Here is a 26,188-nt window from a genome sequence, read left to right as displayed (position 1 = left end):
TCTCATGTTTCCACCCTCCGGCCCTCTCCCAGAGGAGTCACACAAAAAAGGGCCTCGGAGGGCAGGGTCTGGCTTGCTTCCTACGGGGAGAGGCGGTTCTGGAGGCGTTGCAGTCGTGAGGCAGACAACGAGAGAAACCAGGCTCCAAAAACCTCTCCGTTTATTAAGTTACAAGGAGATCAAAGGGGTGCAGGGGGGGGTCAGGGAGGGCAGGGCTGTGCCGATCAGAGGGCAGCTCCCGGGCGCAAGCGGGGTAGAGGCTTCGGCTGCTGGAGGATGTGCTGCCGGCTGGGGGTGGGCACCCGAAGGCACATGGGGTGGAGGTTCCCCGGCCCCTCCTTGGCCTTCTCCTGGTGCGCATGGGGAGAGACCTTCTCCCGGACACCACCCACACACCGGAGGGTCACCCCCGTGGCCAGCTGCACCGTCTGGGTCAGCAAGTTGGGCTTGACGAAGACGAAGCTGGTGGGCTGCAGGACCCCTCCGGCCGGGCTGGGAGGCTGGGCAGCTTTCTCCGCCAGGCTCCTCCGCACCCCCAGCAGCCTTTCGCCGTGGGTGCTGCCCTTCTTGGCCGGGCCCCTGGGCAGCTTGGGGGCTCTGCGCCCCGAGACGGTCTTCAGGGCCTCCTGCTGCTGCGACTCCACCTCCGGGTCCACCACCTCGGCCGAGGGCTTGACCCAGCGCTTGGGCAGGCTGGCCGGCTCCAGGCGCGGCGCGGCGGTGATGTTGCCCGCCTGGTCGTAGAAGACGTCCCGGGTGTTGGGTGGGCGGCCCAGCTGGATCCGCAGCAGGTTGCTGCAGGAGAGTGGCAGGAGACACAGGCGCGAGGCCTCCTCCACGGGCATCTGGGAGAGCTGGCGCAGGAGCAGCTCCTTCTCCGAGCCGGCCAGCGGCTTCACGATGTCGCTCAGCCGGGAGGCCTGCAGGGGCCCGTAGTAGGCCTGGGGGCCCAGCCTGCTCTTGCAGGACGGCAGGGGGGACGGCAGGGGGGTGATGGACACCAGGTGGGTTCTGGACTTCAGCACCGCCTTGCTGCTGTGGGACCTGGCGGGCCGCACCTCCTTCAAGGACTCCTGGGCCAGCTTCTCTGCCTCCCACCTGGGGGTCCCCAGGGGGAAGCCCTGAGCAGCAATATCGGGGGGCCCTGCGGGCTCCTCTTTGGCAACGGGGGACTCGTCCGGGAGTTGAGGAACTTCCTCTGGGAGTCTGGGAACCTGGAGGAGAGACGTTGGCCAGGTCAGCCGACGGACCAGAAGATCAGCACCCCAAAATTTGAACATTGTTAGGTAAAGGTACCCCTGACCGTTAGGTCCAGTTGCGGACGACTCTGGGGTTGCGTGCTCATCTCGCTCTATAGGCCGAGGGGGCTGGCATTTGTCCGCCGACAGCTTCCGGGTCATGTGGTCAGCAGGACTAAGCCACTTCTGGCAAACCAGAGCAGCGCACGGAAACACTGTTTACCTTCCCGCCGGAGCAGTACCTATTTATCTACTTGCACTTGATGTGCTTTCGAACTGTTAGGTTGGTAGGAGCTGGGACCGAACAACAGGAGCTCACCCCATCGCAGGGATTCGAACCGCTGACCTTCTGATCAGCAAGCCCTAGGCTCAGTAGTTTAGACCACAGCACCACCCGCGTCCCTTGAACATTGTTAGCAACCTTTAAAAATGACAATGTCCATCTGAGATAAGAAGCACCAATCGCTCTTCTTTCAGGAAATGCCCGAGAACTTGTTGGCCCAAACTGGAAATCTCTGGAACATTCACAAAGGTCGCATTGGAGAAAAAAGCTTTCAGGGAAATGGACCAAGGAAGTTAAAGCCTTGAGCTGGGAAGAGACAGTTTCATAGCACTATGTCCGTTACAATGGCACCCACCAGAGTTGCATTTGAACCTTGGAAAAATGCTTCTCCATAGGACCCTCTGGTTTGGGGAAATTGGGTGAGGAGGGGAAGTTGCTTACTAAGGGGTGCTGTAGTCTCATGTTCCTTTTGAAAAACCAATTAAAAACATTTAAGAACACAAGCCAAGGGGCTAGAAGCCAGCCTGTTGGACTGGGTGGGAGAAGCTGACTGGTTATAATATCATTATTATTTATTAATTGTATACACCGCCCTTCCTCGAGAAACAAGAGGGCATTCTACAACATAAAATAAAAAAATTCATGGGGTTGAGGTTTTTTTTGCAATGTTTTGAAAGACTAGGCTTTGATGCTATGGCAGCAGAGCTGTTTTGACAGTGAAACAGTCTCCCTGGGGAGATGGTGGACTTTCCTTCCTTGGGGGTTTTAAGCCGAGGTCAGGTGGCCATCGGTCAGGGATGCCTGAGCCGAGATTCCTGCACTGCAGGGGGCTGGACTAGATGACTCTCAGGGAACTCTTTCAACTCTATGGTTCTGTGACTCTAAGGTTAGCCTCAAAACTGGGGGTATGAAGAGCAGAATCAAGACATCTGCCCGGACACTGAGGTCCGGTTCTGAGGGCCTTCTGGCGGTTCCCTCCCTGCGAGAAGCCAAGTTACAGAGAACCAGGCAGAGGGTCTTCTCGGTGGTGGTGCCCGCCCTGTGGAACGCCCTCCCAGCAGATGTCAAAGAGAAAAATAACTACCAAACTTTTAGAAGACACCTGAAGGAAGCCCTGTTTAGGGGAACTTTTAATGTTTAATAGACGATTGTATTTTAATATTATGTTGGAAGCTGCCCAGAGTTTCTGGGAAAACCCAGCCAGATGGGCGGGGTGTAAATAATAAATTATATTATTATTATTATTATTATTATTATTATTATTATTATTATTATTATTACAAGCTACTATTCCAAGTCCTCGTAGTGAAGAGGAGACAAATCCCGGTGTTTGTGGGGGAGACATTGGTTCCATATTTCTAGGCAAGAGGGTCTCCGGGGAGTCAGGCAGGGGACCTTCCCAACCTGACTGCTCTGTCCGGGGTTGGCAAACTGCAAAACTGCAGAGGGATGGGGGCAGTTCAGGTGAAAGGGCAAAGCGTGAACTTTGCTGGAGGGCTGTGCCAAACGGGGAGGGATTTTCAAGGCTTGTGCCACTGCCAGAACGCTGTCGGTTCAGGAGGAGGTGAACAAGGTAACTTGCGGCTCTTTTACAGCCAAGGCCACCTGCTCACTTCCTCTCTGAAACGAAGTCATTCTGCTGGGACCTTGGCAGTCAACTACACCCGCCTCCAGGGCAGGAGGAACTGCGGCTTCCAGGCCAGGGATACGGAGTCCATCTTGCACAGTATTTAGCAGGGAGTTTCTCCCAGCCCTAACCAGAGATGCTGCCACTGGGGTCTGAACCCGAAGCCTTCAGCTCCGCCATGGAGCTCCAGCTCTCCCTGGAGGACGCAACACCTCACGAGAACAGCAGGGAAGCTGCAGCATGATGCTGCCATGCCACATTTGCCGCAACATCCCAGGGAGAACTTCAACCTGCTAGGAACTAAGCCCATCATGAGCTAGGGAGGGGCAAAATTGGTTTTCAATTATATCACCAGCTGAACACGGCAATATACTGATCTATCACAATGTCTGACACAAGGATGGAGCTACGCAGAGGCTCTGGCTGGATTCATGCTATTTCCTGCACTGTGATTTTTGGGTAGCGCACATGCAGCATGATTTGCAATACAGTCATACCTCGGAAGTCGAACAAAATCCATTCCAGAAGTCCATTTAACGTTCAGAAACCAAGGTGCGGCTTCCGATTGGCTGCAGAAAGCTCCTGCAGCCAATCAGAAGCCGCGGAAGCCCCGCCGGATGTTTGGGTTCCAAAGAACGTTTGCAAACCGGAACAGTCACTTCCGGGTCTGCGGCGTTCGGGAGCCAAGGTGTAGGTCAAAAATCATGAAATGGAGGTCATGATATGGTTTTGGAAAATATATCGATATACCACCCAGCTGGGCCTTCTCTGCAGGCCAAGCACCCCCTGTCCCTTCTGCCCTCCTGGCAGGATCTGTCCTCTGGGGCCCCGGTCCACCCAGTCCTCCTCTGGATGCCTCCCTGATCACCCCCCCAAGCGTTATTGGAAGGATCTTGAATTCATCAGCCCCAGCAGGACGATGGCGCCCCTTGCCAGCCTGGCCGGTGTGCCAGCCCCCCTGCCCTCCTACCTCTGGCTCCTCCGGGCGCGGCATGGCTTGCAGCACAGGCACAGAGCCCTGGGCCCAGGAGTCGGTGATGCCGGCCACTGGCTCCTCGTCCTCCTGCCAGGTGGGCTCCGTGGGCACCCCAGCCTCGCCCTCGTCTCGCACCAGGAAGCGCCACTCGATGATCTGGAGCATGGCGTCCCGGGCCTGGGTGATGACGTAGGGGATGCACTGGGGAGGGGGCAGAGCGGAGGGTGAGCAGGAGATTGGGGAGGGGAGGGTCTGGCAGGGTCCCCTCCAAGGCTCACGGCCTCACCGTCCCCCCCAGCTGGTCTGGAAACCCCAAGGAGAGAAAGAGAAACACACACACACACACACACACTGGGCTCTCCCACAAACAGCCCAGCTCTGAGCATCAGAGTCAGAAGGGCAGGCAGGAAGGTTAGGCTGAGGGGCGAGATTTGCACCTGTGGCACATGCACACCTGGTTGGCCTCTTTCAAAAGGCCAGGCCGTCAGGCTCCTTGATACGGGATGGACACCTTCAGCCTATCCCTTTCGGTGCCTGCAAAAAATGCTGGGATTCCTGCATTGCCGGGGGCTGGACTAGATGGCCCTCGGGGGACCCTTCCAACTCTGCAGTTCTCTGATTCCAAGCTGTTTGCAACGGCTGGGCTAAGAAACGAAACATGTTGTTGTTGTTGTTGAGTCGTTTAGTCAAGTCCGCCTCTTCGTGACCCCTGGACCAGAGCACGCCAGGCACTCCTGTCTTCCACTGCCTCCCGCAGCTTGGTCAAACTCATGTTGGCCACTTTGAGAACACTGTCCCACCATCTCATCCTCTGTCGTCCCCTTCTCCTTGTGCCCTCCTTCTTTCCCAACATCAGGGTCTTTTCCAGGGAGTCTTCTCTTCTCATGAGGTGGCCAAAGTCTTGGAGCCTCAGCTTCAGGATCTGTCCTTCCAGTGAGCACTCAGGGCTGATTTCCTTCAGAATGGAGAGGTTGGATCTTCTTGCAGTCCATGGGACTCTCAAGAGTCTCCTCCAGCACCAGAATTCAAAAGCATCCATTCTTCGGCAATCAGCCTTCTTTATGGTCCAGCTCTCACTTCCATACATCACTACTGGGAAAACCATGGCTTTAGCTATACGGACCTTTGTTGGCAAGGTGATGTCTCTGCTTTTGAAGATGCTGTGTTAGGTGCCAATTATTCTTATTCTTGATAGAATCACAGAATGGTGGAGTTGGAAGGGACCCCGAGTCATGCAGACATTTAGTTCAACCCCCTGCAATGCAGGAATCTCCACCAGATCACACATGACAGGTGACCATCCATTTATCTTTATATTTGACTCAGCCAAGAGCATAAGGTCAAACAGATTCCTCACTGGAAAGTGGGAGAAGCAACAAGAGGAACAGCCATTTTAGATCTGGTCCTAACCAATGTTGATGACCTGGTTAGTGGGGTAGAAGTGGAAGGATCATTAGGCACAAGTGATCATGCTCTTCTGAAGTTTACTATACAGCGGAAAGGAGCAGCCAAGCATACTAGGACTCAATTTCTTGACTTTAAGAAAGCCGACTTCATAAAACTTAGGGAAGTGCTGGGTGAGATCCCATGGACAGTAATACTAAAAGGAAAGGGAGTTCATGGTGGCTGGGAGATTGTTAAGAGGGAGATAGTAAAAGCACAACGTCAGGCAATACCAATGAGACGGAAACATGGAAGGTGCCTAAAGAAGCCAGGGTGGCTATCTAAAGAACTTTTAACTGAGTTAAGATTAAAAAAGGATGTGTACAAAAAATGGAAAAGGGGGGAAACCACCAAAGAGGAATTCAAACAAATAGCCAGCACGTGTAGACACAAAGTCAGAAAAGCTAAAGCACAGAATGAACTCAGGCTTGCTAGAGAGGTTAAAAGCAACAAAAAAGGCTTTTATGGGTATGTTCGTAGCAAAAGGAAGAACAAAGAAACAGTGGGGTCACTCAGAGGAGAAGATGGTTGTCAGGGGTTTAGGAGCAGAAGCACGGGCAAGGGAGGAAACAGAGAGCGAAGGGGAGGAGGCAGAAGAAAAGATGAGTGACGACGACGACCCGAGATCTCCTAGTCTTTCCAGTGAATCAGAGGATTCACAGAAAGGAGCACCAGTGGCGAGGGCAAGGGGGGAGTCTAGGGGGGCACCCCAGGAAGACAGAGCCAGAGAGGACTCAGGGGGGAGCAGCTGGAAATCGGGACCAGCGTCACCGCCAGGAAGCAGGGAAGAGGAAGGGAGCCAGGGGGGAAGCGCTGGCAGCTCACCACAGGAGGGAGGACATGAGTCAGGAGTGGCCACACCTCCACAGGAGGGAGGACATGAGTCGGGGATGGCCACACCTCCATCGGGGAGCGAAGAAACGGTTGAGAGGAAAGTGGAAGGTTGGGCGCGCGCGCCAAGTTCAAATGCAGAGGAAGGCGGCGCAGTAAGCAGCCCCGAAAGAGAGCCAGGTCCTAAAGCCCGGCGCAAGGAGGCAGGAGGGTCTGGGTCAGCGTCAGAAGAATCCCGGAAGGAAGAAGCCCCGGGGGGTAGAGGGACCCAGAGGAGGACAGTCAGGAGGAAAAGGTGGAGCAAGGCTAGGATATTAAGTTGGTGCACACAGGGCGGAGACTCAGACGGAGCTTCGCCGACCTAGCTACTAGGCGTAGAGTTGCGCGCAGCAGCGTGAGAATGGAAACTGTAATTCAATAAAGACTTTTACTTAATGACCGCTGGCTAGCGTGATCCTCTGTGAGCTAGGATCTTCAAGCAGCTCTGACAGTAAGCTCCGTCTCAACTTGTGGGCATCTACAGCCTCGAGGAGGGGAGAAACACAGGTGCCTACTAGCAAGCTCACGAACGGCAGACGACATGACGGCTGAGCAGCAGATAGAGGAACTCAGAAACGCGGTGGCACAACTGAACGCCGAGGCTCTAGCATCCAGGAAGAGGGGGGAGGAAGCAGCCGCAGCCTGCAGGGATCTCCAGGTCAGGTTAGACGTGCTGACAAAGCAGACACCCCGGCAGGAGGGCATTGGGTTGGCGAGACGGACAGGCGGGCTGGTCTCTCACTTCGATGGGAACCTGCAACAGTATCCCAACTTTAGAGCCGACGTACTGTGCGCACTGCAACTGCTGCATAAAGACTTTAGAGATGAACAAGAGAGAGTGGGGTTCATCATGTCCCATCTGCATGGGGATGCGAGAGCATGGCTACGCAATTTATGGAGAGATAAGGATCCGGCGCTACAGAATGCAGATGCCTTTATTAAAGCAATGGATGGGTGTTTTTTATCAAGTATTGACGTGGATCTTGCACGGAAGGAGGTGCATGGGCTGAGACAAGGGAGGGCCAGCGTCAGGCAGTACCATGCCCGCTTTTTCGCCTTGGTCAGTGCCCTGGAATGGGACAGAGATTCGGCTCCTGTAAGAGACCTCTTTTGGGAGGGGCTGCATAACTCGATTAAAGATGAGATCGCCAGGGGGGATAGACCCCGAACCACCCAGGAGGTCGTTCAGAGGGCACTGGCAGTGGGGGTGAGGCTGGAAGGACGTCCGTGGAACAGGGATGAAGGGCGTGGAGGGCGCGAACCAGCCGGGAGCCCCTCCTTCTTTCCCAGGGAAGCAGCGCGGGCGCAATCCACGCCTCCGCCAGGAGGAGGAGCCGAACCTATGGAGGTGGGAGGTGCAAGGGCTCAGTCAGCAACCAGAGCCCTAGCACCAGCAGCAGTGAAAGCGAAGCCTCCTAGAGGGAACAGGAAGTGTTACGTCTGTGAGGAGCCAGGGCATATGGCGAAAGAGTGTCCCCAGAGGCCCCACAAGCTCACTGCAGCCTCAGCAATGGTGACTGCAGCAACACAGCAAGGAGGACCACAGCAGGGAAACGAGGCTGTCTGGCTGGAGGAAGAGGCACTGGGGCCCAGCCAGACGTGTTAGTGACGCAGTCCCCAGCGATTTTACAGCCCGTGAACCCCCTCCCGCCCAAACCAGTAGTGAGGCTCACAGCGTCTCTCCAACTGCCCAATGGAATCACCATGGATGTGCCAATCACCATTGACTCAGGCAGCAATGCGGACTTTATAGGGCAGGACTTTGTCGACAGGCACGCTGTGCAGTTGCTGCCGGCCACACTGCCCCTGCAGGTTGTCACGGTGGATGGCAGGGAGCTGCTCGGGGGGCAAGTGGTGAAGCAGACGCCACCAATGGTGATGCGACTTGGGAATCACAGAGAAATCATCAGCTTCAACGTCACTCGACTATCTGACACGCCCATTGTATTGGGCATGAGTTGGCTGGACAAGCACAGCCCAGCGATGGCTTGGTACCAGAGGCAGCTGACCTTCGGCTCTTCCTTTTGTGCTGAACACTGCATCGTGCCCAGGCAGGAAGGAGAAGAAGAGGAGTCACAGCTGCTGCTAGGCACGCTGCAAGCGATTCCACACAAGTACGCTGAATTTTTGGAAGTTTTCTGCGAGAAGGAGGCAGACAGGCTACCCCCTCACAGACCATATGACTGCAAAATTGACCTGCTGCCGGGGGCGGCGCTGCCTAAAGGGAAACTGTATTCCATGTCAGAGGACGAACTGCAGGAACTCAAAGAGTTCATTGACCATAATTTGCAACGCGGCTTCATCCGGGAGTCCAGGGCAGTGGGGGGCAGTCCCGTATTCTTTGTTAAGAAGCGGGACACGCCCCAGAAAAGACTGGTAGTGGATTACAGGATTTTGAACAGTCTGACTAGGCCATCGGACTTCCCCATGCCCCGTATTGACGACCTCCTCGCAAAGGTACGGAAGGGCAGAGTGTTCACCAAGTTGGACCTGCGGGGGGCGTACAACCTCATTCGCATGCGGGAAGGAGATGAGTGGAAGACAGCCATGTTCACGCCACTGGGGACCTACGAATATAGAGTTATGCCTTTTGGATTGCAAAATGGCTCCCACGTTTTTCAAGCGTTTATGCATCACGTGTTGGCGGGACTTCTCTACAAGACGTGCGTCTGTTTCTTAGATGACATCCTGATCTTTTCGGAGTCGCAGCAGGAGCATGACGGACACGTCAAGGAAGTGCTGAGCAGACTAAAGCAACATAGGCTCTACGCCAAGCTGGAGAAGTGCCAATTTGACGTGCCGGAGGTGGATTTTCTGGGCTACAAGCTGTCTGACAAGGGGCTCGCCATGGACAGCGCCAAGGTTCGAGCGGTGTTGGATTGGAAGAGTCCGCGCAACCGGAAGGAGGTCCAACGGTTTGTCGGCTTTGCGAACTTCTATCGCAAGTTTATCAAGGGCTTCGCGATGCAGACAGCGGCCATCACTGACACGCTTAGCTCCAAGAAGAAGAAGTTCGTTTGGACAGCGCAGGCGGAGCAGTCCTTTCAGGCACTCAAGCGTCTCTTCGCGTCGGAAGAGCAGCTGCTTCATGTCAACCCCAGCAAGCCGATGAGGGTGGAGACAGACGCCTCGGACAGAGCCGTGGGGGCGGTCCTGTTGCAGAAAGACCCGCAGGGGGTGTGGCGACCGGGAGCGTTTTACTCCAGGAAGCTCAGCAAGTCCGAACAGAACTACACCATCTGGGACAGGGAGTTGCTGGCCATTCACGCAGCGTTCAAGGCGTGGAGGCACTTTCTGATCGGCGCCAAGCACACGGTGCAGGTTTGCACGGACCACAAGAATCTAGAGCACTGGCGCACGGCACAGTTCCTGAACCAGAGGCAGATACGTTGGGCTGAGTTCTTTGCAAACTTCGACTTCCGAATAGAGTATGTCCCGGGGGACACCAACATCATGGCAGACGCTCTCTCCCGTAAGCCACAGTATCTGGAGGACGCAACGCCAGCGGCCGCCATGCACATCTTCGCACCAGCAGTGTGGGCGTGCGCCGCGGCGACCGTGGACCTAGAGGCGGTGCGACGTGCGTTGCAGGAGGACTCCTTCGCACAAGCAAAGATGGCAGAGGTGCAAAGGGGCAAGGCAGCGGCCGACGGTTTCCGGCTACGAGATGGATTGCTCATCCGAAAAGGGGCCATCTACGTGCCGGGAGACGAACTTCGAGCCAAGGTGCTGCAGCAGCTGCACGACGCGCCCACGGCCGGGCACTTTGGCAAGGAGAAGACGGTGGAATTAGTAGCCAGGGATTTCTGGTGGCCTGGAATGAGAGGGGAGGTCGCAGACTACGTGGCGAGGTGCGACACCTGCCAGAGGGCCAAACCAGTGCACAAACCGCCGGCCGGACTGTTGGAACCGCTGCAAACTCCGGTCGAACCTTGGGAAAGGGTGGCTCTGGACTTTGTCACGGATCTGCCCAGCTCAAGGGGCAAGACGGCAGTGCTGGTGGTGGTGGACCTGTTTTCCAAGATGGCGCATTTCATTCCGTGTGCGAAGGTGGCCACGGCGGAGCAAACCGCCAAACTGTTCATAGACCACGTGTTCAAGGTTCATGGTCTGCCACGGTCTATTCTGTCCGACCGGGGGCGGCAGTTCATCTCGAATTTCTGGCAGAAGCTGATGGGCTTCCTGAACGTCAAGATCAACCTGGCGTCGGCGAGACACCCGCAGACCAACGGGCAAGCGGAGCGGGTCAATGCCATCATGCAGCAGTACCTGAGATGTTATGCAAATCAACAGCCTGCGACGTGGGTGGATTACCTACCGCTTGCCGAGTTCGCCTACAACAACACGAAGCACGTGTCCACGGGGGTCACGCCGTTCTTCGCCAACAACGGGAGGCACCCCAGAACCTTCCCGGGACTGGAAAGAATGGGGGAGGGGGAGCCGCAGACAGCAGATGCGTTCGCGTCGGAGCTGCAGGAGGTCCACGATCAGCTGAGGCGCCACCTGGAGCTGGCCAAGCACGCATACAAGGTACAAGCAGACAAGCACAGAAGGGTTGGAGAAGAGCTCCACGTGGGAGACTGGGTTTGGTTAGCAGACCACGCAGTGCCGGCCAGGTCGTTGGCCAAGAAGAAACTAGGGCATAAGCAACTGGGGCCCTACCAAGTCGAAGAGCAGGTCAACCCGGTAGCTTTCAGACTGGCACTTCCGGAGGGTTCCAGAATGCATCCGGTATTCCACAGATCGGTGCTCACTCCCTACAAGGCACCGCACAGGTTCCAGGAACCCGGAACAGCGCCGAGTCCGGTCAGAGACAGAACAGGGCACGCGGAAGTGGCACAGAAGGAGCGCATCAACGAAGTCACTGAGATTTTGGACTCCAGATGGGGGGAAGAGGGGGTAGAATACTTTCTCGCCAAGGAGGGCACCCCGGCCAGTGCGAACAGCTGGGTGCCGGGCTACGCCTTGGACGAACCTCTCCTCAAAGACGAGTTTCATGCCCTCTTTCCCCATAGACCTATGCCAGCAGAATATTTTGACGACTGGCTTTTCACGCCCACACTTTCGACCAGCACTTTCCGGGGGTTCGACTCGGACGAGGACCCGACACAAGACGTCCGTTCCCCGGAGGGGTCACCCTCGGGATCTGCATCAGAACCCTCGTATTGGTGGGACGATAGGCCAGAGGAGCAGTGGCGCAGACGGTGGCTGGAAGGCCCAGGACGAGCAACACCGACAGGAGGAAGTGAGGGAGAGACGGACATGGACGTTTTTGGGGACGACCCTGGTTTCGAGCACGGCGGCACAGAGATGGAAGCGGAGGTGACTGTCGTCGACGAGAGCGGGGAGGAAGACCCGGGAGACTTCAGATGGAGGCCTGCCACGGGAAGCGACCGATACCCGACGTTCGTCCCTTTGCAACAGCAGCCCCCAGCTCCAGCACCGGAAGGAGGGGAGGGGGGAATGGGGGGCTTCGAGGGGGGGATGGATGTCAGGGGTTTAGGAGCAGAAGCACGGGCAAGGGAGGAAACAGAGAGCGAAGGGGAGGAGGCAGAAGAAAAGATGAGTGACGACGACGACCCGAGATCTCCTAGTCTTTCCAGTGAATCAGAGGATTCACAGAAAGGAGCACCAGTGGCGAGGGCAAGGGGGGAGTCTAGGGGGGCACCCCAGGAAGACAGAGCCAGAGAGGACTCAGGGGGGAGCAGCTGGAAATCGGGACCAGCGTCACCGCCAGGAAGCAGGGAAGAGGAAGGGAGCCAGGGGGGAAGCGCTGGCAGCTCACCACAGGAGGGAGGACATGAGTCAGGAGTGGCCACACCTCCACAGGAGGGAGGACATGAGTCGGGGATGGCCACACCTCCATCGGGGAGCGAAGAAACGGTTGAGAGGAAAGTGGAAGGTTGGGCGCGCGCGCCAAGTTCAAATGCAGAGGAAGGCGGCGCAGTAAGCAGCCCCGAAAGAGAGCCAGGTCCTAAAGCCCGGCGCAAGGAGGCAGGAGGGTCTGGGTCAGCGTCAGAAGAATCCCGGAAGGAAGAAGCCCCGGGGGGTAGAGGGACCCAGAGGAGGACAGTCAGGAGGAAAAGGTGGAGCAAGGCTAGGATATTAAGTTGGTGCACACAGGGCGGAGACTCAGACGGAGCTTCGCCGACCTAGCTACTAGGCGTAGAGTTGCGCGCAGCAGCGTGAGAATGGAAACTGTAATTCAATAAAGACTTTTACTTAATGACCGCTGGCTAGCGTGATCCTCTGTGAGCTAGGATCTTCAAGCAGCTCTGACAATGGTGAAATGCAAACAGGGGACACAGAAAGGGCAGAACTCCTCAATGCCGCCTTTGCCTCAGTCTTCTCCGATAAAGAAAACAATGCCCGACCTGAAGAATTTGGAGCAAATGATTCAGCAAAGGAAACACAGCCCAGAATAACTAAGGAGATAGTACAAGAATACTTGGCTAGTTTAGATGTATTCAAGTCTCCAGGGCCAGATGAACTGCATCCAAGAGTATTAAAAGAACTGGCAGATGTGATCTCAGAACCACTGGCAGTCATCTTTGAGAATTCCTGGAGAACAGGCGAAGTCCCGGCAGACTGGAGGAGGGCAAATGTTGTCCCTATTTTCAAAAGGGGGGAAAGAGAGGACCCAAATAATTACCGCCCAGTCAGTCTGACATCAATACCAGGGAAGATTCTGGAGCAGATCATTAAGCAAACAGTCTGTGAGCACCTAGAAAGGAATGCTGTGATCACCAATAGTCAGCATGGATTTCTGAAAAATAAGTCATGTCAGACTAACCTGATCTCGTTTTTTGACAGAATTACAAGCCTGGTAGATGAAGGGAACTCAGTGGATATAGCCTACCTTGATTTCAGCAAGGCATTTGACAAGGTGCCCCATGATATTCTTGTAAAGAAGCTGGTAAAATGCGGTCTTGACTATGCTACCACTCAGTGGATTTGTAACTGGCTGACTGACCGAACCCAAAGGGTGCTCATCAATGGTTCCTCTTCATCCTGGAGAAGAGTGACTAGTGGGGTGCCACAGGGTTCTGTCTTGGGCCCAGTCTTATTCAACATCTTTATCAACGACTTGGATGATGGACTCAAGGGCATCCTGATCAAATTTGCAGATGACACCAAACTGGGAGGGGTGGCTAACACCCCAGAGGACAGGATCACACTTCAAAACGACCTTGACAGATTAGAGAACTGGGCAAAAGCAAACAAGATGAATTTTAACAGGGAGAAATGTAAAGTATTGCACTTGGGCAAAAAAAATGAGAGGCACAAATACAAGATGGGTGACACCTGGCTTGAGAGCAGTACATGTGAAAAGGATCTAGGAGTCTTGGTTGACCACAAACTTGACATGAGCCAACAGTGTGACGCGGCAGCTAAAAAAGCCAATGCAATTCTGGGCCGCATCAATAGGAGTATAGCATCTAGATCAAGGGAAGTAATAGTGCCACTGTATTCTGCTCTGGTCAGGCCTCACCTGGAGTACTGTGTCCAGTTCTGGGCACCACAGTTCAAGAAGGACACTGACAAACTGGAACGTGTCCAGAGGAGGGCAACCAAAATGGTCAAAGGCCTGGAAACGATGCCTTATGAGGAACGGCTAAGGGAGCTGGGCATGTTTAGCCTGGAGAAGAGGAGGTTAAGGGGTGATATGATAGCCATGTTCAAATATATAAAAGGATGTCACATAGAGGAGGGAGAAAGGTTGTTTTCTGCTGCTCCAGAGAAGCGGACACGGAGCAATGGATCCAAACTACAAGAAAGAAGATTCCACCTAAACATTAGGAAGAACTTCCTGACAGTAAGAGCTGTTCGACAGTGGAATTTGCTGCCAAGGAGTGTGGTGGAGTCTCCTCCTTTGGAGGTCTTTAAGCAGAGGCTTGACAACCATATGTCAGGAGTGCTCTGATGGTGTTTCCTGCTTGGCAGGGGGTTGGACTCGATGGCCCTTGTGGTCTCTTCCAACTCTATGATTCTATGATTCTATGATATTTATCTTGTGTTTTTCAGGGTGGCTTAAAGAGAAAGTGAGAGAAAAAGCTAAAAGCATAGAATGATAATCATTAGGAAGCTCCTGGTAGAGTACAGGGTCATGTTCAAGGTGCTGGTTTTGACCTTTAAAGTCCTATGCGGCCTAGAACCCTCATACCTACGGGACCGCCTCTCCTGGTATGTCCCACAGAGGACCTTAAGGTCCACAAATGACAACACTTTGGAGGTCCCAAGTCACAAAGTGGTTAGACTGGTCTCAACTAGGGCCTTTTCAGTACTGGCCCCAACTTGGTGGAACGCTCTGTCACAAGAGACTAGGGCCCTGCGGGATTTGACATCTTTCCGCAGGGCCTGCAAGACAGAGCTGTTCCGCCTGGCCTTTGGTTTGGACTCAGTCTGACCCTTGTGTTTCCCTCCCCTTACGGTTTTGATCTATGGGCTACTTTTAAAATGAGGCTGCATTTTAAAAGGTAAAGGTAAAGGGACCCCTGACCATTAGGTCCAGTCGTGGCCGACTCTGGGGTTGCGGCGCTCATCTCGCTTTACTGGCCGAGGGAGCCGGCGTATAGCTTCCAGGTCATGTGGTCAGCCTGACTAAGCCGCTTCTGGCGAACCAGAGCAATGCACGGAAACGCTGTTTACCTTCCCGCCGGAGCGGTACCTATTTATCTACTTGCACTTTGACGTGCTTTCGAACTGCTAGGTGGGCAGGAGATATATACATAAAAGGACTATTAAGAACAGAAACAGCAGCAACAATACTGCCTTCTCCGAAGGTGAACCCAGCTGGACAAAGTGGGCCATCACTGAGAAATAAAGCAGAAGAGAATCAATCACACAGTCCATCATTTGAAAAACAACACTTGCCCTCAAATGCCCCCTAGCTTCTATATCTAAGTTTCTAACGCTGCTCAGTCCTTCTCTCTTTCCTAGAAGGTGAGGGGCCTGGAGTTTGAAACCGAAGGGCTTCTGGCACGCAGCCTAGGCCCCGAACAGCAGCCTCCTCACCCTGGAAGGCAGCGCTGCCCCAAGAACGACTCACCTGCCTCTCCAAGTAGACCTTGAAGCACTCCTCCAGGACATGATCAATCAGCCCTGCCAGGATGTCGCCCACGTGATCCTCGGCTTCTTCAAAGCCCAGCAGGGAGAACCAGTCTCCTTCCGTCAGGCGCCCCGGGACGATCTCCATCTGGGGGATGGGTACCGTGGGCGGGCGCGACCTCTCCGCCCGGGACTTCGCCAGGGTCACGCGGGACGTCATTTTCTGCGGGGGAAACAGAACGCACCTCTCAGAGTCAGCTCTTGAGATGGGGGGGGAGCAAGGAACAGCTCTGTGCCTGGTCCTCGGGCATGGCGCTGGTGCCAACGAACGCTCCCGTGCCCTTGCCCTCCCCGATCCCCGAAAGGGGTGCAGGGGGACTGGGGTGAGAAAGGAAGGGTCTTCCTTGGTTTTTCAGTTCTGGGAGGGAAGCTCTGGGTCCCAGCACCAGCTCTGGGAGGAAATGAGGCTGGCATGGGCTGCAGGGACAAGGTGAAGGGCCCTGCCTGCAGGCTGGCGTAGCTTAGGGAGCCGGTTCCCCGCAGCTCACACCATTGGTCCACCCAGCCTGGGACACCTACTCTGGGGGTGGGGGAGTGGCAGCAGATTCCCAGGATCTGCAAGGAGCCAAAGATGCCCTGGAGGGAATCTGGGGGCTTCTGCACACACCATAGGTTGTTCTGAGTTCTGGGCCCTTTCCAGCTTTGGGCAAAGGGGATCACAGCTCTGTAGGGTCCCTGATGGGGGTTCTGGCCGCCTCTTGCCTCTGCCACATGGACTCCCATCAATGGAGTATGGATTGAATAGCAGGAGAAGAGACCACCAGCAGCAGGATCAGGCCAAAGGGGGGGGGGTCGTGTCCAGCACCCTGATCTCACAGTAGCTGACCAGACGCCCTAATAGGAAACCCGCAAGCAGGATTCGCACACGGGATCCCTCTCCCCTCCTGTAGTTTCCAGCAACTGGGATTCAGAAGCATTGCAGAGCAGAGGCATTCTGGCTAGCAGCCATCCACAGCCCTCTCCTCCTCCACCGATTTGTCTGATCCTCGTGACGCAAGGCAGGAATTTAATTAATTACATTAATTAAAAATTTCTGCGCTGCTTTTCAATTAGAAAAGGAAAGCGGCTCATGCAGTGATAGCGTGTAGCAAATGGCAATAAGATAAGCCTCAACAGTCGCCATCATGGCTGAAGACACCAGGAACCAATATGGAGGGAGAGGCTGTGCAGCATAATGGTTAGAGCAGGGGGCAGCAAGGTTTATCCTGCCTGGGCCTGATCAGTCCCGCGGAGATTCCTCCGTGGGCTGGATTGTGCGTGCGCCTGTGGCTTTTGGCGTCTGCACATGCACAGATGCAATTTTGGGCACCTGCGTCTGTGCAGATGCAATTTTGGGTGCCGCGGAAGCAACTCCCTGCACCGCACTGCACCAGTTTAGTGCAGTGCATGAGCGGGCATCTCAGTTTGCGGGCGGCTTGTGGGCTGGTCAAACGACCTCCACTGGCTGCTTCCGGCCCATGGGCCTTAGGTTGCTGACCCCTGGGTGAGAGTGTCAGACTCTGACCAGGAAGACCAGGGTTTGAGTCCCCGCTCAGCCAGGAAGCTCAGGGAGTGACCTTGGGCCAGTCCCTAACTCTCCGCCTCACCTACCTTGCAGGGGTGTTCTGGGGATTCAGTGAGGAAGAGGAGAGCCAGGCACACCTCACGGACCTCCTTAGACCAAAGGTACAGTCGAGGAAATAAATAAGAGAAGGTTAGGGAAAGTCCGGGAGAAGAGGGAAATTTCCCCGCGGGGGGTGAAAAGATCCTCCAGCTGGTGCCAGCCTTATCTCTGCAAGAAGAACATTTGACAGGATGGGGGCCAAGGACTTCAATGGCAGGAAAACAGAAGCAGAGCAGCCAGCAGGGGGCCGGGTGTCCCTGGTGTGACGGCTCAACCTCAGGCCCGGAGAGAGAACCCAGGCGTCCGGCCGTGTCCGCTTGCTGGTCAGAATTGGAAGCACCTGAGTGGGGATCGCAAACAAAAGACAAGAAGAAATAAGTTCTTACGAGAAACCGCACCCAGAATCTTCAGCTGACGGCCGTTCACCTGCACGATTTCACTTGACACAGCTGACAGCTGGTTTAAATCGTGGGCATTAAAAACACGGATGGCAGAGAGCTTAAAAGCTCTTTTGTGCTGCAAAGACGCTGAGAAAAAGAGGTTTTAACCTTGTAGGGGTTTTTTGGGGGGGGGGCGGCAGCAAGAAACTCATTCCACACAGCACCTCCATGTTGCAGGAGCAGTTCGAATGGGGTGGCGCAACTATGCGCACTTCTGTGTTACGTGTGCCATCCCAGAACATAACCCATGCGCAAGATGCAAGATGCAAGTGACCTGTAACCTGTCACCAACTCCTCTGCCCCCCGGAAAGAAACAAAGCGAAACCAATTCAGCTGTGATGAAACCGCCGGGACTGAAGACCCCCCCCCAAAGCACCTGGGTCACCCTGCACCTCTGGGTTTCCACCCCTTTCTTTGCCAATTTTTATGTCCTTCGGGGGGGCCACCCACCTGCTGCCCACCTGAGGGAGGCTCACCTGCAGCCGCTCTGGACTGCAGAGTCCCAGAGCGGAAGCCCAGTCCACCAACCGCCAGACCATTCCAAAGAACCCACAAAGCTCATTGTTCTGAGAACAGTGAGAACAGAGAGGAGTTGAAGGGAGGAGAAGCCGCCAGGGCCCCAGAGCGGCGGTTGCCATGGGGCCAGCTAGCGGGACCCCCTCCAGGGGATCCGCAGTCCAGCACCCACCACCAGCAGGACCAACGGTCAGGGGGGAGGACGGAAGCTGCAGGCCATCGCCAGGGGACACCCCAAGGGTGAAGGCCAAGAGGAGAGCAGGGCAGCTAGAGCTCATGCGGAAGAGACGCCCGGGCAGCTGGAAGATTCAGGAGAGATGAAAGAAAGGCGGGGAGATAAACCGCGGAACTCACTGCCACAGGAGGCAGTGATGACCACTAACCAAGATGGCTTTAGAAGAGGGTTGGACATATTCCAGGGGTTGGACTAAATGACTGACCCCTGGTGTCCCTTCCAATTCTGCAGTTCTACGTTACAAGTAAGAAACCAAGAGGAAAGGAATTTTTATCAAGGAATGGGGGAAATTCGTGGGATATTTGAAGACAAAGAAGTTCGTTAGCAGGATCAACGTAAGACAAGCAGTTAAAAGTAATGCTATAGAAATATTAGGAAGTAATTAATAGACGGAAATGCAGTATTTTAAAATAAAAATATAAGAAACCGCAACAGCGGTGAAGGGAAGTCAATATATATATGCTTAGTGGGAAAATATTTGATTTGTGTGCCTCTGAATCCCAGGTGCTGGAGCCGCAGGAGGGAGAGTTGCTCTTGGGCTTGGCTCAGGTTTGTGGTTTTCCCATTTGGGGCATCTGGTCGGCCAAAGGGAGACCCAGAGGCCTGATCCGGCTGAAGGCTCTTCTCCACTGATGCTCTGATGTCCAGAGGAGAATTTCCCTGGAACGTCAGAGGAGTCTGCTGGATCAGACCCTGTTGAGGGATCCCAATGTCCAGCCCGGCCTCCCGGTCTCCAGGCTGTCCAGACAGAGGCCCAGGGTGGGAAACCTGCAATCTGGCCCCCGGCCCCCTTCCAGCGCTGCAGGGCTGCCTCTGACCTGGGGAACCAGCCGAGCAGAGGCGGCCCTCTTGAGGGAAGTCTTTAATGTCTGGCGCTGTACAGTGGTCCCTCGGGTTAAGTCCTTAATTCGTTCTGGAGGTCCGTTCTGAACCTGAAACTGTTCTTAACCTGAAGCACCACTTTAGCTAATGGGGCCTCCTGCTGCTGCCGGAGCACAATTTCTGTTCTCATCCTGAAGCAATGTTCTTAACCCGAGATTCTATTTCTGGGTTAGCGGAGTCTGGAACCTGAAGCGTATGGAACCTGAGGTAGCACTGTATTGTTTTTAATATTTGGTTGGAAGCTGCCCAGAGTGGCTGGGGAAACCCAGCCAGATAGGCGGGGTATAAATAATAATAATAATAATCATCATCATCATCATCGGGGCCACCGGAACCTTAGAACCGGAACCCTGGAGCTGGAAGAGGCCCTGGAGCCATTCCTTCCAACCTCCTGCAAGGCAGGGCCCTGTGCTAATTGGGCCGAGGACTGGAGGGCTGGCGTGGGGAGAGGGACCCCCCGAGGTCATCCATCCCAACCCGCTGCCTGCAGCAGGGATCTCAGCTCCCTGCAAATCTTGCCCCGTTGTAAGCCGCCTTGAGCCTTGCTTTCACTACGGAAAGGCGGCATACAGATACAGTGCTGAGGGGGAGGAGGAGGGGCCCGGGAAGCTCCTCCTGGCGCGCAGGCGGCGGGCTGGACTAGCTGGCCCCTGGGGACCCCCCTGAGGCGGGGAGTTCCGCCGGCTCTCACGCCCAGCCCGGCGGCCCCGGCCCCCCCCCCCGCGGGCACGCGCGCCCCGCGCCCCCGCGCCTCACCGCCAGGCTGAGGAAGGTGGAGGAGACTTCGCGCAGAGACGGGCGCGCCCCGCGAGACGCCGCCAGCAGCCGCGTCGCCATGGCAACTCCGCCCGGCCGCCAATCGCCCGCGCCCCGCCGGCCACCGTCCTGACGTCAGCGCGCCCGGGCGCCGTCTCCATGGCAGCGGGGCAAGCCGGCCGGAGGAGGAAGAGAAGGCGGCGGGTGAGGCGGCGGCGGCGGGCCGGGGAGGGGGCGGCGGGGGCCGGGAAGAGCCGGGACCCCCAAGGCCCAGCGGGAGAGCCCGCGCATGCGCCCTGCGCGGCGGGGACTGGGCCGCCTGGCCGGTGGGCGGGGCCTGCTCCCGAGCCCTGGCCCTGAGGAGCTAGATGTCGGCGTGCGGGGAGGGAGGGAGGAAGAGGGAGGGGAGCAGAGCTGTCAACTTGCAGGTTTGAAAATAAGGGGCCAGCACCCAAAAGAAGGGATTTTAGTCAACCAGCTGAAATACAAAGTTAAAAAGGGACCAGATAATTTTGGAGAGCAGCGCCGGTTTTGAGCCCTTCCTCTCCAGAGGTTGCTGCTCCAGACACCAGCTGATGAAACACTGCCATGAAAGAACTGCAAGCAGCAACCGCTTTTGGCGCAAAACGAAGTCCAAGCTGCGAAGATGCTGCTGCAGTTCTGCATCTTTTCTCCTGTGCTCCACCTGCAGCTCCCAGTTCCATCAGGCGGGGGGGGGGGAGGAAGGGGGGGGCATAGCGCCCGAAGTAAACCTGCAGATCAGACCATCCATGCTAGTCTCCCACTACTAATCTATGGGAGAAGCGCTTGCGGTCCTTCCTCCGCTTCCCCCCCTTGGAACACCTGCCTCCTCCTCCTGCTAGTGCGGGGAGGGAGGGAGCGGAGGCCCCTTGCCCGCCTTTCTCCCCCCAGCACAAGCCCCCAGCGAGGGAGGGCGGGCAGAGAGGCAGCGACGCCCCACTGCGAGGCGAATTTGAACCCTGGTCTCTCTCCGACAGGGACGCGGGTGGCGCTGTGGGTTAAACCACTGGGCCAGCGCTCTGCACATGCTCAGGAACACTCTGGGGCTGAGGACTGGCTCTGGAGGGTGATAACGGAGAAATCTGAGGGCTCCCTTGGACAAAAAACAAGGACACCAGCCAGGAAGACCAGAGCAAAACAGCAGCCAGTTGGCTTGGTCTTGATTGAAGACTGTGGTGACAGGACTCCCACCTGCCACCAGGTGGAACAAGATGGAAGCCCCGAACAAAAGAAGACCCCAACTTTTATTAGCTGCTCATCCCCATGTTAGGGACGCGAGTGGCGGGGGTGAGCTCCTGTTGCTCAGTCCCTGCTCCTGCCACCTAGCAGTTCGAAAGCATGTCCAAGTGCAAGTAGATAAATAGGTACCGCTCTGGCGGGAAGGTAAACGGCGTTTCCATGCGCTGCTCTGGTTCGCCAGAAGCGGTATAGTCCTGCTGGCCACATGTACGCCGGCTCCCTCAGCCAATAAAGCGAGATGAGCGCCGCAACCCCAGAGTCGGCCACAACTGGACCTAATGCTCAGGGGTCCCTTTACCTTACTTTTTTCTGACACACCAACCCCGACACCCCAAAGGCTCTTGGTCCAACCTCAGTCACCAGCTGCTGGCTGAAGAGCAGCTCCCGAAGGCACGGAGGGCCGCCCGGCTGCACCTCCGAGGGCCAAGGGGGTCAGGGTGCCAGACCCAGGTTCAAATCCTCCCTTGGGCATGGCTTTCGGTGGGCAGACCTTGAGCCAGCCCCACCCTCTCTGCCTCGCCTCCCTTGGCATAGAACTGTCCATGTGACCTTGAGCCCCCTGCCAGCCAGCTGGTGCAGAGGGACTTTCTGGCGGATCAGGCCCTGCTTAGCTAGGGCAGGGAGGGGGCAGAGGGAGGCAGCTGGGCTTCTGCAGCTGATGAAGCCACAGGAAGGCTCCCGTCCACCTTGCGTGGCTCTGAGCTTGCGTGCAGCTGAGGCTGAGCCAAAAACGGGCAACGGATCCCGAGGGACGAAGTGCAGGGCACCCAGAGTCCTGGCCTGCTCCCTCCCTCCCTCCTCATACGTGCGGGCGGGCATTCATTTTCATTAATGCATGCATGCATATTTAAAACAAAACCAGTGAAGAATCTTGTGCATGTCCAGCAGATTTATTATGGTGTTATCCTTTGTGGAGCATGAATCCAGCGCCTGACACTCGATGTGTAATTCTGATGCCACACGTAGAATCATAGAATCATAGAGTTGGAAGAGACCACAAGGGCCATTGAGTCCAACCCCCTGCCAAGCAGGAAACACCATCAGAGCACTCCTGACATATGGTTGTCAAGCCTCTGCTTAAAGACCTCCAAAAAAGGAGACTCCACCACACTCCTTGGCAGCAAATTCCACTGTCGAACAATGAGTGTGGGAGGTTTGGGGAGGGAACGTTGGAGTTAAATGGCAGTGAAGTGGACTTGATATAACCACCTGATATTTCAGTTGGAGCTTAAATGTATGCAAAAGAAGCCCAGGGACGCTTTGCCTGGAAGAGAATAATTAATAATTATAATTTATTTATACCCCACCCATCTGGCTGGGTTTCCCCAGCCACTCTGGGCAGCTCCCAACAGAATATAAAAAACAGAATAAAACATCAAACATTTAAAAAATGGGGCCAGGGCGGCTCCTAACAGCCTCAGGGGCCAAGGTGAAAATTCCAAATGGTGCAGAAGATGTCAAAAGCAATCCTGGCAACTCAGGTAGTCGTGGTGGTCCAGGGCTGCAGAACCTGTGGAAGACTCCTCAGACCTTCATAGAACTGTAGAGTTGGAAGGGACCCCAGGGGCCATCTAGTCCAACCCCCTGCAACGCAGGAATCTCAACTGAAGCATCCATCCTAGGTGGACACCCGTCATGGCTGAACTGCAGTTCCCATCATCCCTGACCATTGGTTGCCCTGGCTGGGCCTGATGGGAGTTGTAGTCCAGTCCTGGAGGCCAGTACTTCAACGTTCTGCCCGGACATCGAGGTCCAGCACTGAGGGCCTTCTGGCGGTTCCCTCGCTGCGAGAAGCCAAGTTACAGGGAACCAGGCAGAGGGCCTTCGCGGTGGTGGCGCCCGCCCTGTGGAACGCTCTCCCATCAGATGTCAAAGAGAAAAATAACTACCAAACTTTTAGAAGACATCTGAAGGCAGCCCTGTTTAGGGAAGCTTTTAATGTTTAATAGGTTATTGTATTTTAGTGTTTTGTTGGAAGCCGCCCAGAGTGGCTGGGGAAACCCAGCCAGATGGGTGGGGTATAAATAAATTACTATTATTATTATTATTACCTGGCTGGCTCTCTGTTTGTGCTGCTGCCTGTCTCGGGTGCCTTTCTCTGCCTCTTGGCCTCATGCCCCTTCTCTCCCCCCCCCCCTCCTCCTCCAGTCTCCCCCAAGCAGGATGTACCGAAAGGAGAAGAGCATTTTGCTGAAGGACAGCAGCCTGGCGCTGTACAACAACATGAGCGTCCTGCCCCTCCCGGCCAAGAAGCTCACCTACTTTGCCAGCGTGCACGGCACCACCGTCAACATGGTGAGCGCCTCCGACGACGGCCTCAGCTTCTCCCACCGCCAGCTGCAGGCCAAGGAGGGCAGCCTGGGCGTCGGGGCCTCCATCATCACCCAGGTAACGGGGCTGGCTGGCAGGCAGGGAGGGAGGGAGGAGAGCCCGTCCCCAGCTCCCTGCCCAATCAATGCCCCACAGGGCAGCTGCTCTTCTGCTGTCACTGAGAAGCCAATATCGGCACCCTGAAGCGTCAACATTGGCTAGCCCAGAACATGCTGATCGAAAGGGCGATTGGAACAGGCTGGGGCAGAGAGGAACCTGCCTGGCCAGAAATGCAGGGCTTTATTCATTTATTTATCTGTTTTAATTGTTTTTATTTTATTAACGTATAAAACATATGTACATATAAGACACATACATATACATTTACATAATACAGTGGTACCTTGGGTTAAATACTTAATTTGTTCTGGAGGTCCATTCTTAACCTGAAACTGTTCTTAACCTGAAGCACCACTTTATCTAATGGGGCCTCCTGCTGCTGCCGCACCGCTGGAGCACGATTTCTGTTCTCATCCTGAAGCAAAGTTCTTAACCCGAGGTATTATATCTGGGTTAGCAGAGTCTATAACCTGAAGCATATGTAACCTGAAGTGTAAGTAACCCAAGGTACCACTGTACACGTACACAACACACTACCTTATTTTCATAACATAAAACATACCTACATTACTCTATATACTACCTACCTACACTGTACATATCAACATACCTACACACCTACCCCACACAGACACCCACCAAGTGACTTGGCTTCCAGCCGTTCTTGTTACGCTACTTTATTTTTCCAACTAGCTTATACACATTTCATTATTTCTTCTAATCTCTTCTTCTGTCTTAACTTTACTCTCACTCTAATCATTTTCTAGATTCACTCAGTATCTGTCAAAAATTTTACTTTTTCCACATAAATTTTGATGTACAGTGGTACCTCAGATTACATACGCTTCAGGTTACATACGCTTCAGGTTACAGATGCTTCAGGTTACAGATGCTTCAGGTTACAGACTCCGCTAACCCAGAAATAGTGCTTCAGGTTAAGAACTTTGCTTCAGGATGAGAACAGAAATCGTGCTCCTGCGGTGCTGTGGCAGCAGGAGGCCCCATTAGCTAAAGTGGTGCTTCAGGTTAAGAACAGCTTCAGGTTAAGTACGGACCTCCGGAACGAATTAAGTACTTAACCTGAGGTACCACTGTATTCCTTAAAGATAGGCCACTCATTCACTTTTTGTACCAGATCTCCCCTTATCCTCCCTGTTAGTTCAGCAATATGGAAGTATTCCATCATTTTAGATCAGTGTTTCCCAACCTTTTTTGGGCAAAGGCACACTTGTTTCATGAAAAAAATCTCGAGGCACACCACCATGCCAGAGGGGGAAAGGTCACTTTTTACTTATGTAAAAAAAAAAATAGTAACAGCATAGAAGGTAATGGTTAGGCTAGCATCCCTCTTCCAAATATGCTAGGTTTTTATTTGCAGGGACTGTTCTACATGGGAAAGCATTCAGCACTGTCATTCTCCCATCTGCCATCTGAATTGGTACTATTCTGGGTCAACTTACTCTGCTGCATGTGTAGATGAAAATGGCACCAAGTGTGGGGGAGGGGGCAGAACAGGTTTCAGATACAGGATATTAAGCATACACGGACTTCAGATTGAACTGGTTGCTTGCCTTGCAAGTTTTCATTTCCCAAATGACTGCCTTGGCAAGCGCAATACCTACCAGGCTCAACGCCGGTCTCGCGCTGCCGCTTCCCGCGCTCTCAAGGACCCGGCAGGAGGAAGGCGTGAAGGGAATCCCGAAGGCGCGAAAACCTTGCGCATGCGCAGGCCTTCCGCCTGCGACAGCCCAGTAGGCCGGCCGAAGCGAGCGGCGATGGGATGTGGGAGCTCGCTCGCTCGCCGCCCCGCGTGTGCCTATGTGGGGCACGTTACAGCCCCGTGATGTCAGCGCCACGCAGGCAGCCAGGCAGGCAGACGGCGAGAGCCCCGCGCTGGGCGGCCTCTCCTCGCCGCCGCCGCCCCACCTCTCGCCGCCCGACTCGCCCGCCTCCCTCCCACGGCACACCAGGCAACGTCTCGCGGCACACTAGTGTGCCGCGGAACACCGGTTGGGAAACACTGTTTTAGATAACCAGTCTGTTTTAGTTGGGACGCTGCTGCTTTTCCTACTTCTGGCAATCAACAACCTTGCCGCCGTAGTTGTGAAGTGCAGGGCTTTATTTAAACTCAGCCCCAGATCATTCTATCAAGAGTCCCAGTCCAGAATGCACAAAAGGAACAGCAGTGCCTCTGAGCCCATGCAGAATGCCTTTCCTTCACTATTGAGCCAGTCGCGGGCACCTTTCTAGGCCTGCTTTAGCTCTGTGGTGTGGCTTGTGGGTGTGGTGGCATCTCAGGCAGCCTCCTTGGGTTGAATCATAGCACTGTAGCGGTGAAAGGGACCCCATGGAGTCATCTAGTCCAGCCCCCTGCAATACAGGAATCACAACTAAAGCATCCCTGACCAATGGCCACCCAACTGCTCTGCTTAAACACCTCCAAGGAAGGAGAGTGCAGCAGCTTCCACTGTTGAGCGGCCCTTGCCACCAGCAAGTTGGGGAGCGGAGTCCTCCTCTGTCC

At 55.0% G+C, this 26,188-nt stretch overlaps 2 protein-coding genes and 1 long non-coding RNA gene across 10 annotated transcripts in view; 1 reads left to right on the top strand and 2 right to left on the bottom strand.

Moving 5' to 3' along the window:
* Positions 1-143: 143 nt before the first annotated feature.
* On the bottom strand, positions 144-20,078 carry LOC310685808 (uncharacterized protein C2orf81 homolog; the record flags this gene model as incomplete). Of its 6 annotated transcripts, none has more annotated exons than XM_083458782.1 (5): positions 144-1,214; positions 4,119-4,325; positions 15,487-15,708; positions 17,136-17,198; positions 18,050-18,382. In XM_083458782.1, 5 exons carry the CDS (start codon positions 18,380-18,382, stop codon positions 225-227), a joined length of 1,815 nt encoding a protein of 604 aa, XP_083314908.1. In that variant the 3' UTR covers positions 144-224. The 6 variants fall into 6 exon arrangements, with proteins under 6 accessions (XP_083314908.1, XP_083314909.1, XP_083314913.1 ...); XM_083458783.1 differs by having other exon boundaries at positions 18,065-18,382; XM_083458787.1 differs by having other exon boundaries at positions 18,039-18,108.
* Positions 18,454-26,188, top strand: part of WDR54 (WD repeat domain 54) — a 22,125-nt gene continuing 14,390 nt past the window's right edge. Inside the window, exons 1-2 of one of the 3 annotated variants that reach the window (XM_083458960.1) lie at positions 18,454-18,583; positions 23,386-23,625. In XM_083458960.1, the coding sequence (XP_083315086.1) occupies positions 18,536-18,583; positions 23,386-23,625 (288 nt within the window). In that variant the 5' untranslated portion in view covers positions 18,454-18,535. Of the gene's footprint in view, positions 18,584-20,130; positions 20,182-21,998; positions 22,200-23,385; positions 23,626-26,188 lie in introns of those variants that run through there. The other 2 variants (XM_083458962.1, XM_083458961.1) reach the window with 2 other exon arrangements.
* Positions 21,125-26,188, bottom strand: part of LOC310686075 — a 46,388-nt gene continuing 41,324 nt past the window's right edge. The window contains exon 2 of the long non-coding RNA XR_014515707.1: positions 21,125-21,168. This is a non-coding gene — a long non-coding RNA (uncharacterized lncRNA). The remainder of the gene's footprint in view (positions 21,169-26,188) is intronic.

The sequence above is a fragment of the Podarcis liolepis genome (genome assembly GCF_965112155.1).
Source record: "Podarcis liolepis genome assembly, chromosome: 9".
Classification (NCBI taxonomy): Eukaryota; Metazoa; Chordata; class Lepidosauria; order Squamata; family Lacertidae; genus Podarcis; species Podarcis liolepis.
This window is presented reverse-complemented; position numbering and strand designations above follow the sequence as displayed.